Below are 16,237 nucleotides of genomic sequence, written 5' to 3' on the forward strand. Positions count from 1 at the left end.
GAGACAGGGTCTTTTATTGGCCTGCGATTTTGCCCAGTAGGCTAAAGAAGCCAGTTAGCAAGCTTCCAGGGATCTACCTATCCCGCCACACCATGCTGTTATTAGGATAAAGATATGGGCCACTGCACTGAGCTTTTTACCTGAGTTCTAAGACTGGAGTTCGTGTGAGGCAAGAGCTTTTACCAAAATCTCTGAAGCATGTATTTGCTTAAAAACAACTTTTGTTACATTTATTTACTTTCACATATATGAACACACACATGCGCCATGGCACATGTATGGAGTGGGTCTTGTGTGACAAACTCAGGTCATCGGAGTTGGCTGCAAGCCTTTTTAACTGCTGAGCTAGCTCACTGGTCCAATGTTTGTTTGTTTGTTTGTTTGTTTTGAGACAGGGTGTTACTTTGTAGCCCAGGTTGGCCTAGAACTCACTATGTATGTCCTAAGCCAACTTCAAGTTAGTGGTGATCTTGAGGCTAGGTTGTGTGAGTGTTGGAATTGCAAAAATGTATCACCACACCTAGCTGGTGAATGGAGACAGCTCAGCCCCCTGCTTCCAGCCACTCCTTACTTAGGCAACCCTCTGAATTCCAGGAAAGGAGGAATTACTCACCCGTGTGTGAGCATGTGTTTGTCATGTGTATGTATGTGTATAAACTGGAGTGACAGGCCATAGGGTGCTGCTAATTCTGGGCCATAGGGTGGGGAGTGGTTCTGGATCATAAAGGCAGAAAGTACCACGGGGTAGATGACACTCAGCCAACAGATGTGATAGTAATAGACCCTTAGACAAAAAGGAAGCTCATCTGAAGGCCACGTAAACAAGCTACCACCCCATGAAAAGTACTCAAGTTAATGGAAGCCTGAGGAGGGGAGAGAGAAATGAGGAAGACAACTAGTTAAGAGTTTTGAGACAAACCAACAAAAGACACCTTCCTGAATGTTAAAGCCTTGCTTTAAGGCCCTGGAAAGGGCTCAGCAAGCCTGAAGATCTGAGTTTGATCCCTGAAACCCACACAAAGGTGGAAGGAGAGAACCCACTCCACACAGTTGGCCTCCTCTGGGCCTGGCTTCCATTTGTGGTACGTGCTATCTACCCCACCCCCCACTAAATAAATATTTAAAAACTCTTAGACTTAAAGGCTGAGACTGTAGCTCAGTTCGACCATGATTGCTTAGCATACAGGAAACTCTGGTTGATCCCAACCATCTCATAAACCAGGTGTGATGGCACACGCCTCTCATCTAAGCATTTGGGAGGTGGGTGTAGGAGGAGCATATGTTCAGTGTCATTTTTGGCTTCAACTGGAGTCTAAGACTACACTGGGTTACATGAGACTCAGTTTCAAAAACAAAAACTTCATAGAACCCTCTAGATGCTCACCCCCACCCCCCACACAACATTTCTGATTACCACCCCTGCCATTCCAGATGCATCAAGTACTGCTCCTTATATAATTACACCCTTATCCTGAAATGCTGCCTGCTTTGTTCTTTTGTTTCTTTTCCCAACCTTCTCCTCCTGCTTTTCTTGGTGACCTGGCCTCAAACGTGTGATCCTCACGTCTCAGCCAACTGAGTTAGAAAATACCAAGAATATTTATCGATTTAGTGTGCGTGTATGTGTGTGTGTGTGTGTGTGCGTGTGTGTGTGTGTGTGTGCGTGTGTGTGTGAAGTCAGAGAACAACTTGTAGAAGTTGTTCTTCTACCATGTGGGTCCTTGGGGATCAACCTTAGGATCTCAAGCTTGGGGTACAGGAGTCCTTATGTGCTGAGCCATCTCCCTAGCCCATCTCTATTTTTATTATCTTACTACTCGGCTTCTCTGTGTAGAGCCATGGAGATTCAATGGAGAAAATTCATGTCTGCTTTCCCTTAAGTTCTGTTATAAATATGTCCTCCCACCATTTGTTTTTGTTTTGTTTTTTTGTTTTGTTTTTTTGTTTTGTTTTGTTTTTCCAGACAGGGTTTCTCTGTGTAGCCCTGGCTGTCCTGGAACTCACTCTGTAGACCAGGCTGGCCTCGAACTCAGAAATCCGCCTGCCTCTGCCTCCCAAGTGCTGGGATTAAAGGTATGCACCACCACCGCCCCGCTTTTTTTGTTTTGTTTTGTTTTGTTTTTGTTTTGAGACAGGGTCTCTTGGAGCCACATTGGGTTGTAACATTAGGGCTTTGCATTTTAAAATTATTTTATTTTTGCCAGGTGTGGTGTCCACAGCTTAAATCCAAGCACTTCAAAGGCAGAGGCAGTGGGTCTCTGTGAGCTTGAGGTGACCAGCCTGGTAAACATAGCAAGTTACAGGACAGCCAGGGGCTATATCATGAGACCTAGTTTAAAATAAAACCAACATTGCCCTTTTGCTTTTGTTTTGAAGACAGGATCTCACTATATAGCTCTGGCTGTCCTGGAGCCCATTGTGTAGACCAGGCTAGACTCAAACTCACAGAGATCTGCCTACCTCTGCCTCCCGAATGCTAGGATTAAAGGTGTGTAATCACTACTCCTGGTTGTTGTTTTTTGTTTTTTGAGACAGGCCCAGGCTGGTCTCAAATGATCTCTCAGCCAACGATGATGTTGAAATTGACTTTCTTGTCTCCACCCACCAAGTGCTGGGACGATAGCTGCACACCACCATGCCAAGTTTATATGTCGCTGAGGACAGAAACCGGCCTTTTTTGTATGCCACGGAAGCACCTTGCCAACTGAGCTACCTGGCCAGCCCTAAAAATGCTCTTAATTCTGGGTCTAGCAGACACCATTCTAGTGGCTTGCTATCCCTCCTTCTGGAACGTTTGAAGCTGTTCCAGGACTCATTTCTTTTATCTAGCTAGCACCTGTAATGACTCACTAAGAAGCCTTGACAAGTAGCCGAGGCTGGTCTGGAACTTACGATCCCTCTGCCTGCATCTCTAGAGTATTGGCTGTACAGCCCAAAATGCCCAACTCAGTGAGCCCGACTACTTCAGAGAGCCCTCGCCGACCAGGGTTTTGGTTTAACATCCTCTATGGGTATGATCCCTTGTACGGCACACCTGCCCCCACTGGATCTGTGAAGTAGCGAACTAAAGTGACACCTTTTAGTTGCTCAACTGGGTTGAGACACTCAGAATGCCCTCAGTCTCTGCATAATACACGTTTTGGAGAGTTCTCCTCCCCTCCGCAGTCATGTTCCTCGACACTTCACAAATTCAGCTCTGCCAGGAAGCTTCTGAGGCCTTGACTGCCTCTGCGCCAGCCAAGGTGAGATGTTCTGCTCCACAGAAGGCGGAGTCACCGCCGTGTTTCCTATTTCTCTCCTTTTCTTTCATCCTGCAATTCTTCCTCTCTTCCCTCAAATCCGGGATCGGCTGTGCATCCTCTAAGTCCAAGAATTGGGGGCCTGGTGAGATAGTTCCGTGGATAACGATGCTTACGGCCAGGCCTGATCACCTGCATTAGCCCCAGGACCCACACTGGTTGTAGGAGTGAACTGAGGCATACAAGTTGTTCTTTGACGTCTACCAGTGTGCAGTGGTATATCCGTGTGCGCAAGAACACACACACACACACACACACACACACACACACACACACACACACACAGAGAGAGAGAGAGAGAGAGAGAGAGAGAGAGAGAGAGAGAGAGAGAGAGAGAACCCCAAATAAAATGTAATAAACAAAAGTAACTCCTGGGGTTCTCATTTCCCAGCAACCCCCACTAACCCGTATCAGGTAAAGGCTGTGAGAAAAGTCAAGTTGAAGTTACAAAACAGGTGACCTGGCATAGGTGTCGCAGGGCTATGTAGCCTCCATAGTCATCAAGTACAAGAAAAGAGGACCAGGGCACACAAAATGGCTGGATTGGTTGGTGGGCCAGAGGCATAATGATCCCGCCCTACTGGTTGCCAAGGCCCAGCCTATCCCTGTCTAGGAGAGTGTTGGTCTCCAAGTGCTAGAGAAGGGGGTGTCAGAGCAGGTGCAAGAGCTTGAGTAGAGGACTGTGAGGGTCTTCAAGGGATTTTCCCCCACTGAGCCTTTCTGGTTAGTTCTGTGATTGTTGGACACAGCCACTGAAATAGGCCTCTCCTGGGGTATAGGGAGGCAGCACCCGCACCTCCCTCGGAGGCGCGCCTCTTTTCACAGGCTCTCAGCACGCTCCCGGCTCTGGACGGAGAGCGAGTGCGCGCATCCTCGGCTCTCCCCACCCGAAGCTGGGGGGCGGGGCCGCGGCCAAGCTCCCTAGGCACTGTAGCCTGAAGCCCCCTCCCCTTGCCTTTTCCCTGCTCCTCGCCACTGCTCTCCGGCCCAACCCCACCCCAGGCGACCCTGCGTGGAGCGGCTGGTGCCCAGAGGCGGAGGTGAGTGCGTGTTGTGAGCAGGTGGATCGGGCGGATCGCTGGCATAGGGGTGCAGGCTGGGGGAGGGGTCAGCTCTTTGTCTCCCAGAGCCCGTTCGCGGGCAACAAGGCCACTCTTTTTCGCTGTGCAGGTGCTTGTAGAACCTGAGGGAGGACGCTGGCGGAGCCCCATCGGCGTCCACACGGAGGCCCCTGAATCTGGAAGCCGGAGGCATTCCCCTGTTTGCCCGATTGGTCATTTAGGTTTTCAAGAGGCGAGGGGGGTAGGGGAATGGATGTTGTTCTTGTAAGAAGGCAGAGGAGGGGTCGGGGGTCGGAGGGTGGGGGACGAACAGGGCGTCTCAGCTTTGGGGGACGGAGGTAGCAGTAGGACCTGAGGACAACACTGAGTGGTCAGGTTGGTGAGCGGGTGTGGGTGGTTAGAAGAAAAGAAAATTGAGGCTCTTTAGGCTGAGGTTTAGGCACCCATGGGTGGCGATGCTAGAGGAAGCACAGGGAGACGTCAGGATGCTTTATAGTGATTGGCTCAGGACCTGGGATACCAATCCTGTCTTTCTCATTAGGTGCGGTATGGACAAGAGGGATAGGATAAAATCAGGAACTGCCCCGCGGATGCCGGCTTCACGACCCCCTGGCCTTCTGACCCCTAGGCCTCCTTCAGGGTCTGCTCGACCTCCTCCCCCTGTAACCACTGCTGCCCTCCGAGTCTTGGAAGCAAACGGAGCTATGGGGCGAAGGCCTCTGGTGGAGCGAGCCCCAGGCGTCTGCAAAGCGGCTCTTCCACAGACCAGCAAAGCGGCTCTTCCACAGACCGGCAAAGCGGCTCTTCCACAGCCCAGCAAAGCGACTCTCCCACAGCCCAGCAAAGCGACTCTTCCACAGACTACTATTCACGGGCCACCAGCACGCAGTGCTGGGGCAGGTCCTCGAAGCCCAGGTACTCAACTTTATTTGTGACCTCCATCTGAACTCTGCTTATCTCCCCTCTTCCTTTTTAGATACTTCTCTTTTTCAGAAGTACCATTGATTTTTGTCTTCTCCCTGAAGCCAACAGGTCCCCAGCTTCTGGGAAAGGAGAGAGGGCCCCTCTGAAGACCTCTGGCCAGAGTTCTGTTTCTAGCCCGGGGCGTGCCAGCAGTGGGATCGCCAGGTAATAAGCTATTTCCCCTAACTCCCTAGTTCCCCAAGTAAGGATTAATTTAGCGATTTGGAACGTTTTGATATTACACGCGAATGGACTGGAAAGGTAGCTTGGTGTGCTAAAGTGCTTGCTGCACAAATATGAAGCCCTGAGTTTGAAACTCCAGCACCTATGTAAAAGCCAGTCTTGACGATGTAACACTGTAACTTCAGCTCTGGATGGGAATGAGAGGGAGGAAGAAAAGAGGTGGGTTTCTGGTGCTTGGCAGAGGAAATGTCAAACATCAGATTCTGTGCGAGATCCCGTCCCAAAAAATAGTCAAGTGTAGTAGCACTTGCTGTTAGTTCCAGCTCTTAGAAGCCAGAGGCATGTAGATCTCTGTGAGTTCAAGGCCAGCCTACATAGTCTACGTAATAATAATAAATAAAACAGAATATAAAATTAGGTGGAAAAATGGATCCAGTCAGATGTCAGTGTTTATCTCTGGTCTCCACATATGCATGCAATGGGTCTGTGTGTGTGTGTGTGTGTGTGTGTGTGTGTGCGCGCGCGCGCACGCATGTGCACATACACAAAAATATTACATATGAGATAGCTCAGGAACACTTGCAGATAATGGACACAAGTTGGGCAAAAGCCATTATTGGTTAGGTCACAGAAAGGCAAGCAACTCTATTTCACAGATGGGGAAATGTGAAATTAGAAATACTAACAACTGGTCTTCCTGTGCCCAGACCAGGCCCCGTTGTCCAGAAGGGACTCCAACCTCTGACTAAGGAACCTGTGGTCAGAGGTAAAACATCAGAGACGCCCAAAAGGAATACTCTGAGCTCTGGAACACGAAGAGGTACGTGACCTAGTGAAGTAGGTTTCTATCAGTCTTTGAAGGCAACCAGCCCCGAGATACCCATGTTGTTTGTTTGTTTGTTTGGACTTTAGTTTTATCTGCAGATTCTTTAGGGCCCACCTCAGGAGCCCCCTCCCCCGCCATCACCCGTCGGTCAAGGGCCCCAGCTACAGAGATGGGACTTCCTCAATCAGCTCCCAGTGCCAGACAGCGTCCTCTAACCACCGAGGCATCCAGGAAACCTGTGACCAGTGCTTCTGAACCCAGTGCCACGGAGCCGAGCCCAGTCATTAGGAGGCGCTCTGTCGCTGGTGGCAGCCTGCAAAAGTCGGTCTCCCGTTCACTGATCCCCAGTGCTACTCCTCAGCTCTCCCCATCCCGCTCCGGGGTCTCACCGCGTGGAACCCCACGGGCTCCTGTGCACACCTCGCAGCTCAAGTCGAAAGGGCAGCAAGCTCTGCACCCAACCCAGACCACAGTCCCAAGGAAGAACAGGCCCTCTGTACAGAGCCTGAATCCTGCTTCATCTTTAGTCACGCCTGCTTCATCTGGTGCTTCCTCTGTTCAGGTCCCAGAAGATCCCTTGCAGACCACACTTCCTCCCTCTCCACCTGCCACCCCGCCTCTACCTGCTTCATTTCAACTACCCCAAGCACAAGCCTCTTCACAGGCAATGCCCTCACAGTCTGGACATGGCTCACCGTCACCTCCCCCACTTTCTCTGCAGAACCTCCCCTCTCCACCAGCCACACCGCCTTTGCAAGCTCCACCCACATGTCTGGGTACTGAAGAGGCCTCTGACTCACCCCCACCAAGAGCTGTAATGTCTCCATCCCTCCCTCCCCTTATACAGAGTATGCCCCCCAACCAGGCTTCTTCAGTATCACAGCCTCAGGAGACTCTCTTGGCCACGCCTTCCTCACCTACTCCTCTACCTCTAGCCACGCCTCCTCCACAACTCCTTCCTTCTCCGCCAATTTCCCCGCAGAATTTGCCCACTCCCATTGCCACACCCTCTCAATTGCCGCTCTCCACTCTAACTGCTCCCCCTTTCCAGGCCAACTTTTCTGTGTCTCCGCCCCTCCCCCAGGCCACACCCTCTAATCAAACCACCCCACCTTTACAAGACCCTCTGTTTCTGGCCATTTCTCCTCCAGTTTCTTCCTCTACCTCCACTTTACCACCTGTGCTTGCCCCTCCCTCTGCCGTGGTCACGCCTCCTCTGGTGTTCCCACCTTCTCCGACTTTGCCCATTTCACAGGCCTCTTTGTTGACCTTGCAGCCCGCACTGGCCTCCTCGCCCCAGCAGGCCACGCCTCCTCCTTTGGCCTTGTCCCCTCTATCCACCCAACTCTCTATGGGCTCACTTTCCTTGCAGGCTTCGCCTTCTTTTTTGCCTACCCCCCCTATGCAGCCACACGCTCTACCCTCGCCTCCTTTGCAGGCAGCTCCTGTTACATACCCTTTGCCTCTTTCCTCACCCTCTGCTTCACCCCCACTGCCCGCTCTTCTCTCCCCTCCTGCCTCACCTCCTCTGGAGGGCCCTCTTTCTCCCTCAGCCTCACCTTCGTCTCCCTTGGCAACTCCCCCTCCAGAAGCCCCACCTTCACTGGGCTCACCCACTCTTTCACCCCTGGCCACGCCCCCTCCTCAAGCCCCACCTCTGACCTTGCCCCCTCTGCCAGCTTCCACCACCTCCCTGGACACAACCGTAAGTTCTCCACAGGATCCCCCCTTGGCTTTGCCTCCTCTACAAACCTCTCCTTCTCCTCTGACAATACCCTCTCCGCAGACCCCACCTTCTCTAGCCTTGCCCCCTCTGCAGTCTCCCTCCTCCCCATTGGCCACAGCCACACCCCCCCTACAGATCCCCCTTGTGGTTTTACCTACTTTACAGACCCCTCCTTCTCCCCTGACCACTCTCCCTCCGGGGGCCCCTCCTGGCCTGACCTCGCCCGTTGTCCAGCCTCCTTCTCCTCCTGCCTCACCACCTCTGCAAGCCCCTCGTCGACCCCCGACCCCCGGTCCAGATGTCCCCATCTCAGGTCCACGGCTGACCCTGGCGCTGGCCCCTGCTCCGCCGCTGCCACCCTCGCGAAGCCCCTCCAGTACGCTGAGCGGCCCGGACCTGGCAGGCCACAGCAGCAGCGCTACGAGTACACCGGAGGAGCTCCGCGGCTACGATAGCGGGCCCGAGGGCTGCGCTACAATCTCCCCGGCCCCGGATGCGGAGCTAGCTGCCTGCCACCCGGCCTCCTGGAGTCGAAGTTCTGCTCCACCGTTAGCAGTGCGCGGCACTCCAGGTAAGGAGACTGAACAGAGATTCCGGGCTCGGGGGGCGGAGCTTCCCAAGAAGTTGTCGAGCCCCGCATCTGGTCGTGTGTGTGTGTGTGTATGTGTGTGTGTGTGTGTGTGTGTGTGTGTGTGTGTGTGTGAGCTCTGATAGTAATTTCTCTTTCCACCATGTTAGTTATAGGGAGGGAACTCAGAGGGTCAGGCAGGGCTGCAATTGCGTTTACTCATCTCCTAATGTCTTTTAAAAAGCGATTTATTTTTATGTATATGTATGTGTGTGAGTTCTCTGAGTTACAATTGGATGCAAACCACCCGAAATAGGTGCTGAAAACCAAACTCAGGTCCTTGCAAGAGCTGCACTTGTGCCGGGCGGTGGTGGCGCACGCCTTTAATCCCAGCACTTGGGAGGCAGAGGCAGGTGGATTTCTGAGTTCGAGGCAATCCTGGTCTACAGAGTGAGTTCCAGGACAGCCAGAGCTACACAGAGAAACCCTGTCTCGAAAAAAAAAAAAAAACAAAAAAACAAAAAAAAAAAAAAAAAAAAAAAAAAAAGAGCTGCACTTGTTCTTCACTTCCAAGTCACCTTTCCAGTCCTGCCTCCTTAAAAATCATGTTCATTTAGGTTTTTTTTTTTTTTTTTTTTTTTTTTTTGAATGTGTTTGTATCTCTTTGTGGGCTTTGGTGCACTTGCGGAAGTCAGCCAGCCAACTTATGAAATTCAGTTCTTACCTTACCTGTGGATTGAACTCAGGCTTTTAGGCTTACTGGCAAGTGTCTTACCCACTGAACCATCTTTCCAGTCCTATTGTTTTTTAATTTTATTTTATTCTATATCAGTGGGTGATTTGCCTCCATTTATGTTTGTGCACCATGTGTGTGGTGCCACGGAGGCTAGAAGAATTTGTCAAAACACCTGGAACTGTACTTGAAGACCATTGTGAGCAGCCACGTGGGTACAGGGAATCAAACTCAGTTCTTCTTAAAGAATGGCTAGTGTTCTTAACCGCTGAACCATCTCTCCAGGCCCCTGGTGGTCCTTAAGTTTTTTTTCCTATCAATGAGTTTTATTTATTCACTTGCTTCTTTGAATACTTGTGCGGGCTCGAGGGTCAGCGCTGATGTGGAGGTCAGACAACTTGTGGGAGTTGGTTCCCTCCTTCATTGTGTAGATTCCAGCAAGCAGCGCTGGTCAGGTTCAGGTTTGGTGACACGTGCTCTTCTTAACCCCACACTTGCTTTTACAGGAGTTCCCCTGCAGTGGCCTCCCACTGCTGGCCCGGGTTCCTCTGATGGCTTGTGCACCATCTACGAAGCCGAAGGACCAGAGTCGGTGGCCCCCACCCCTGGATCCCTAGATGTGGAGCCAGAACCGAGGCCTGGCTCTGGCAGTGCGAAGGTGACTGCTGCAGCCTGTGCAGGAGCATCCTCGAGAAGCCCAAAGTCGGCTCGCCTTGGCGAGCTGCCGCTGGGAGCGCTTCAGGCAAGCGTCGTGCAGCACCTGCTGAGCCGGACACTGCTGCTAGCGGCTGCGGAAGGTGCAGCTGCCAGCAGCGAAGGTGGTTCAGGAGGCTCAGGGGGCGGTGGTGTCTCGGGAGGATCCCGGGCTCCGCTCAGCGATGCTGAATTGGGTCGCTGGGCCGAATTACTGTCTCCCTTGGATGAGTCGCGTGCCAGCATCACTTCAGTCACCAGCTTCTCCCCAGATGATGTGGCCTCCCCACAGGGTGACTGGACTGTGGTGGAAGTGGAGACTTTTCATTGAGCCAGACCCCAACCCTGTCCATCATACACATACCACTTTAGAATCCACCCTTCTGGTTACACCTCTTTTGTCTTAGTCTCCACTCCCACTTCCTATGCCACTTGAATGGATTGGTTTTTACCTCTAGAGCCCTGTGTTTGGGCCCAGGCTGTACCCTATTCTTCCTTGGCTTAGGCTTGGATTGTAACCACACCACACTTGGCCTAGGCCTTCCATTTGAGCTTCTCCTCTTTGGCCTAAGCCACACCCCTTCTCCAAGGAGCCATGTCACACCCTTATGTTCAGTGGACAACGATAGTTTACATGCTTAATGGTTTACATGCTGGCACCTGTGCACCCTGCCCCTTAGGAGCTGGGAAAGGACCACAGAGGTAGTTCGAAGGGCCAGGCTACACCATACCAGTGGTTATGCCTGAGCAAATCGGAGTTCTGGCTGAACTGACTTTTCTACAGAAAAGGGGCTGGTAAGACAGTGGCTAAAACAGTCTTGTGACTTTTCGGGTCTCACTTCTAATGAAAATGCTAGGCCTGGGTGGATGAACTGGAGAGCTGCCAAAGTTCTTACTCTGGACATGGGGTAGTTTGTGCTCCTGGGTACCCCTTGCTACAGCCCCTTTGTCCTGTTGTGCACCCTGCACTCCTTCTCTTCCATGCTTGAGAGTTGGGCCTGAAAGATGAACTTGAACAGAGGAATGGTGAGTCCTTGACTTCATCTGTTACTTCTCCATGATGGGTAGTGTCAAGTTGACAAAATGTAGAAAACACCCAAAAGAGAGGCCTCTTGACACGCCTGTGGGGGATTAACTTGCTTGGGCTGAGGTGGAAGCACCCATGTATTTTGGGTGGCACCATTCCCTGGCTGGCATACTGGATTGTGTAAGCAGAGAGCTGGGCATGCCTTCGATGGTGGATGCTGCCTTCCAGCTACTATTGCCTTGACTTCCCCAGGGATAGACGATTCCCTGAACTGTGAGCCAGAATAAAACCTTTCTCGTCTAAGTTGCTTTTGTCAAGGTATTTTATCAGTTGAAAATAAACTGAGACAATCTCCTTTTCCTTTTACCAAGAAGGCTACAGTGTTAAAGCAGTTACTTTGCCCAGGCTTGCAGAAAGAACTTTCACAAATGTAGGGGCTAAGTGGACTGACCTGGCTGTAGCTTGCAGGGGTTGGGGGGTGGGTGAGGTGAGGGTGGGCAGAAGATCCAGGAGTTGACACCATGACAATCTATGTATTGCATTCTCAGGGGCATCCTTGCCCTGTCTCTACCTCTGGATGATCTCATGAATTCTCACCCTCTTCCTTCAAGTCCTCCAACCAGAAGTCCTTTCCACCTCCCAGACATTAACCTGTACCTGGAGCCCCTAACCCCTCGAAAGCTGACACACATCCTCTCTCTCTCCCCTTCCCCGTCCCAATGCTCCTGAATGGCATCCCTGCTAGAATTTTACCCCCCTCTCAGAGGAGCACTGCTACTTTCACTGTTGGGAGAGAAAGTACACTCTGGACTCTAGTTCTGAGATTTGTGACAAGCCAGAGATTTCCTCTCTCTATATATATACCTCTGATATCCTTGTTCTTAAACCTCCCGTCCAAGAGAAAACTGATTTTTTAAAAAAGAGGCAGGTTTTTTTTTTTTTTTTTTTTTTTTTTTTTTTTTTTTTTCTGTATAGCCCTGGCTGTCCAGGAATACAACCTTTACACCAGGCTGGCCTAGAACTCAGAGATCTGCCCCCCTCTGCCTCCTGAGTGCTGGGGATTAAAAGTGCCACCATGTCAGGCAAAAAACAAACAAACAAAAAAAAAACTGAGTCTTGACACTGGGCAGCTAGACCCTCAAGGCCAACTTCTGTAAGGATTTTTCCTCCATAGCTAGGCTCCAGCTCAGGGAGCCAGCTTGGGAATAGGAGTGTGTGGATATTGGTTACCCAGCAGGAGCAGCAGTCACAGGGACAGCGCCAGTGTTAGATCTGTGTGACAGGAAGGAGAACATTTGTAGGGGACTCAAGTGTTGTACCCAGTTGCTCTGTGCCACTGGGCAGCAAACAGTCGGTCTTCAGTGCCCTAGGCTGTATCTCCCCTTACCACATGAGCTGGAGCTAACCTGGGCATTCTCCCAGATCATCTTCCATTCAGTTGCCATTGCCGGATTCAGTTTGGCATTTGATGTTCCGGGTTGGTTACTGATACCGAACACCATTTCCCATCCAATAGGCTCTATTTTCAGCCTTCTCCACGGGCTTCATACTGCCCTCAGCTCAAAGCCCAAACTCTGATCCTGACTGAAGCATAACTGATCTCACCATACACCTAGATTCTGTTCCTTCTTCCTGGACATTCTACTTCCATCAAAGACAATGACCCCTCCCCTCCACTCCTGTCCCCATCCCACCATTCCCCACAGCATTTGGGCTTTGTGCTTTTGCCCTCAGGGAAACCTCTCACACTGCCTCCTCCATGAAGGCTTTTTTGATTTTTCTGCTCTGGTTGTCTACTTTGGCATTAATGGCAATTCACTCCCCAAACCCTCAGTACCAGTCCCATGACATCAGAGACTCCGCAGAGGCAGGTGCAGGGCAGAACATCCCAATGGCCTCCTATAGTTTTCATGGAATAGAGACCACTGGGCCCAGCTCTTCCTGAAGCTGGCCGTTTTGGATTATTAGACCAGGCTCAAGCCCTCTCTTCAATCCTATGGCATGTCTCACACCAACTAGCCACTGGATTCATTTCTGAACTTCCAGAACACATGGATGGGGGTTTAACACCTGTGATTTTCCCAGGCCTTTGGCTCCACTCAGCATCCCTCATGACTGTGTAAATACACTTTATTTTCCATCTTTTCTGCCTTGGAGACATGGAGTGTGAACAGGCAGTGTGCAAAATGGTGGTGGGCAGTGTGGAGGGGCACATGAGAGGGCCTCCTCAGGGGTACCCTGCCCCAGCCCCCAGGCTTTTTTTTTTTTTTTTTAACACTTGAAGAGTGGGCCACCAGGAACAGAGACTGAGCTGGGGGCCCCACCCAGGAAGCACCCAGGGAATGCTGTGGGCACCATTCTACCTGAGGCTCTATGAGCACTGAGAGGGGGTCAGCCCCTAGGGGTCCCAAGATGCAGGGGGTGAAGGATAAAGGAGCCCGGGGAGAACTGATGGACTTTGGCACCATTCTCAACTCTGACTGGGCAGAGACCATGGGAACACTTCGAGGAGATTGGGGCGGGGAGGGGGGGTAACTGACTGGGAAACTCTAGCCAGAATAAGTGGTATAAGTCCACAGGAATAAGTGGACTGAGGCTGAGAACTCCCAAGAAGGGGGTTCTCTTCTACAGCCAGCCAACACGTGTGATAGATATTAGCACTCCCCAGAGGAAGATGGGTGCTCTAGGGAAAGGGTCTCTTCTTTGCAGCTTCTAAAGCCCTAGAGAGTGGGGAGACACTGACCACTCACACCCCAGGGGGTCCTGCAGACAGGATGGGGGTGGGGGACTTTGGTTTCTGCTGCAGGGGCCATGATGCCTGCACCAGGCAGAAAAGTCCAGCCTGGCCATCTGTCCCCAGTGGCAAGGGGCTGGCTGTTCAATATCACTGTGTCCAGAGAACCTGTCCTGGGGTGCTAAGGTCCAGTCCAAGTTGTCCCTCCTTCCTTCATCAGACCTACTGCAGTTCCTGGGCCCCACCCAGCAGGGCCACCCTTGTCCCAAAGGGAAGCTGACTAGAAGGAAGCTTCCTGCTCATTAACAAGTCCTGGGACCTCTGCGCTTTCGGCCCTTGTCCATGTTAGGAGAGCAACGCCCTCCAGGTAATTGGCCCATGCACCCCTTGAACTCAGGAGGGCTTGGACGATATGGTCTAGAACGGGTAAACACTGCTCTGTAGGCCATGGCTATGTAGGCCAGGCCTGCCAGTAGGCCCTGCCCTCTGTGCTGCCTCCTCCACCTGGCCCTCAGTGGGCGGAGTTACAGAGGCACAGAATTCCTTAGTACTGTGCAGCAGCAAGGTCACAGGACTGCTGCTCTCTCCTCTCAGGCAATGCGGGCCTCCAGGCTCCCAGTGAGTGGGCCCCCAGCTTCAGTTGTCCAGGCCCTGGTTGCTATAAGGCGTGGCTAGCTCATCTGCATCGCTGTCTGAGCTACCTTCGCTGTCCTTGGCTGGCCGGTCCAGACTTCTGAAGAAGCGTGCGTCCCGGGGAGAGAGAGGGTAGAGTGGGTCCTGCAGGGCGGCGCCCACGCCCACACCCACACCAAGCAGCTCCTCATCAGAAGACGGTAGGGAGTCCTCATCCAGGTGCCGCGTTAGGCTCAGCCCATCGAAAGCCAGCGGGTCCTCGAATGTTGGTGGGCCTTTCAGCAACCGCACCTGGGGTGCGCGGGGGAAGGAGGAAGGGGGCACCCGCGCGTTGGAGACGTAGATCGACGTACCCACAGAGAAGCCGGGCCATCAGGCCTTCCTCCCTTACCCTCCTAGCTTCACGTTTTATCTGGTTCCCCGCACCAGCGTTTGGCCCGTGGCCAGTATCCCTTGCTCTCACCTCAGTCTTCAGCTCCTCGATCTGGTCCTTCAGCTCACGGATGTACTGCGATGAATCCGAGTGGTTCAACTGGCCCTGGATGCGGCCCTCCTCCCTCTGCCGGGAGGGCCGGGATACTGTCGGTCAGAGCATGGCCAGCCCCGGGGGTTCACCCTCCTCCCAGTTCCTGGGGCTCACCTGGATCTCCAGCTCTGCGATGCGCTGCCTCATCTCTGCCACTGCAGCCATGCTGTCTGCCTCCCGAAGGCGCACAGCCATCACCTCCTCCTTACTCTGAAGGGAAGGGGGGGGGGGTACAGAGAACAGATCAAGGAGGTGGCAAGGTCTCAGGTAGGGTCATGGGGTCCGGGCAGGGGCTGCACCTTGCACTCAGCCTCTGCCTGCTTGCGGCGGCTTTCGCTGAGCTGAGTCTGGAGTCCCTTGTTCTGTGCCGCCAGGTACTGCAACTTCTCCTGCAGTGCCGCGCGTTCCGCCTCCACACGGTTCAGCAGGTTGCGGTGGATGTTGTCCTGGAAAGGACCAGAGGGTACAGCAGCAAGAGGAAGGTGGTCATGGTATGGCTTAGGGGTCCACCGCGGTGTCCCTGTGTAGACCTGGCCTACCTGCGTCTCCAGTTCCACCACGCGCTGCCGCCATTCGCGGCCATCGGCCAGGGCCTGTGCCTCGCGCAAACGCACAGTCATGAGCTCGTCCTGTAACTCGCCCAGGACCAGCTTCCGCGGAGACTCCTTCCAGCGGCCACCGCGGGAAAGATGAGCCTAGAAGGCAGGGTGGAAGGGTTCTAGAGGCCAGGGATGGTCTCCGGTGAGTCCGGAAGTACGTACGGCCCACCAGCTGCTCCAGGCATACCCTGCTGGAGGCACCCCACACCTGGCCCTCACCTGCCAGGTGTCTGAGAGCTCCTGCAGCTGCAGCTTTAGCTCCCGCGCAGAGGCTACGGCCTCTCCCTCCCGCACCTTGAGCGCCTTGAGTTCCTCCTGCAGCCTGGCTACATTGTTCTCATCTGGCAGTGAGCTGTTTCTCTGCGGGGAGACAGGAAGTAAGGAATCCAGAAAGCTCTGAATCTCCAAGCCTAAACTGCTGGACCCGCACCTCCGGCCTTCCCTCCTCCGATCCCTCTCTGCTGTCGCGACTGAGCGAAGGGAGGACACGCTAGACTACAACATACCCAAGGGAACAGAGACAGGGGAAGAAGACCCTCTTGTGTAGCAGGGTTATCTACAAAATGGGTCTCAGGTCTGTCTTTGGGAAACCCGTTTGAACTGAGGCCTCCTTTAATAATTATCACTGAAATTACACAGTGCACTCTGAGGTAGCTAGGGTAAAGG

The 16,237-nt window shown here is 52.8% G+C and overlaps 2 protein-coding genes across 9 annotated transcripts in view; one reads left to right on the plus strand and one right to left on the minus strand.

The window, feature by feature from the left end:
- The first annotated feature begins 2,736 nt into the window (after positions 1–2,736).
- On the plus strand, positions 2,737–11,452 carry Prr36 (proline rich 36). 5 transcript variants are annotated; one of them, XM_076923745.1, is made up of 7 exons: positions 2,737–4,339; positions 4,470–4,601; positions 4,902–5,275; positions 5,386–5,488; positions 6,214–6,326; positions 6,419–8,629; positions 9,866–11,452. In XM_076923745.1, exons 3-7 carry the CDS (start codon positions 4,909–4,911, stop codon positions 10,381–10,383), a joined length of 3,312 nt encoding a protein of 1,103 aa, XP_076779860.1. In that variant the 5' UTR covers positions 2,737–4,339; positions 4,470–4,601; positions 4,902–4,908; the 3' UTR covers positions 10,384–11,452. The 5 variants fall into 5 exon arrangements, with proteins under 5 accessions (XP_076779860.1, XP_076779861.1, XP_076779862.1 ...); XM_076923746.1 differs by having other exon boundaries at positions 4,470–4,581; XM_076923747.1 differs by lacking the exons at positions 2,737–4,339; positions 4,470–4,601 and having other exon boundaries at positions 4,657–5,275; positions 6,419–8,037; positions 8,224–8,629.
- A 1,739-nt stretch (positions 11,453–13,191) lies between these two features.
- Positions 13,192–16,237, minus strand: part of Evi5l (ecotropic viral integration site 5 like) — a 42,454-nt gene continuing 39,408 nt past the window's right edge. For all 4 annotated transcript variants that reach the window (XM_076923750.1, XM_076923749.1, XM_076923751.1 and 1 more), the window contains 6 exons: positions 15,791–15,931; positions 15,512–15,667; positions 15,272–15,418; positions 15,087–15,182; positions 14,910–15,005; positions 13,192–14,737 (listed from right to left, as the gene is read on the minus strand). In XM_076923750.1, coding sequence (XP_076779865.1) covers positions 14,450–14,737; positions 14,910–15,005; positions 15,087–15,182; positions 15,272–15,418; positions 15,512–15,667; positions 15,791–15,931 — 924 coding nt within the window. In that variant the 3' untranslated portion in view covers positions 13,192–14,449. The remainder of the gene's footprint in view (positions 14,738–14,909; positions 15,006–15,086; positions 15,183–15,271; positions 15,419–15,511; positions 15,668–15,790; positions 15,932–16,237) is intronic.

The sequence above is a fragment of the Arvicanthis niloticus genome, chromosome 24, assembly GCF_011762505.2.
Source record: "Arvicanthis niloticus isolate mArvNil1 chromosome 24, mArvNil1.pat.X, whole genome shotgun sequence".
In the NCBI taxonomy this organism is placed as follows: Eukaryota; Metazoa; Chordata; class Mammalia; order Rodentia; family Muridae; genus Arvicanthis; species Arvicanthis niloticus.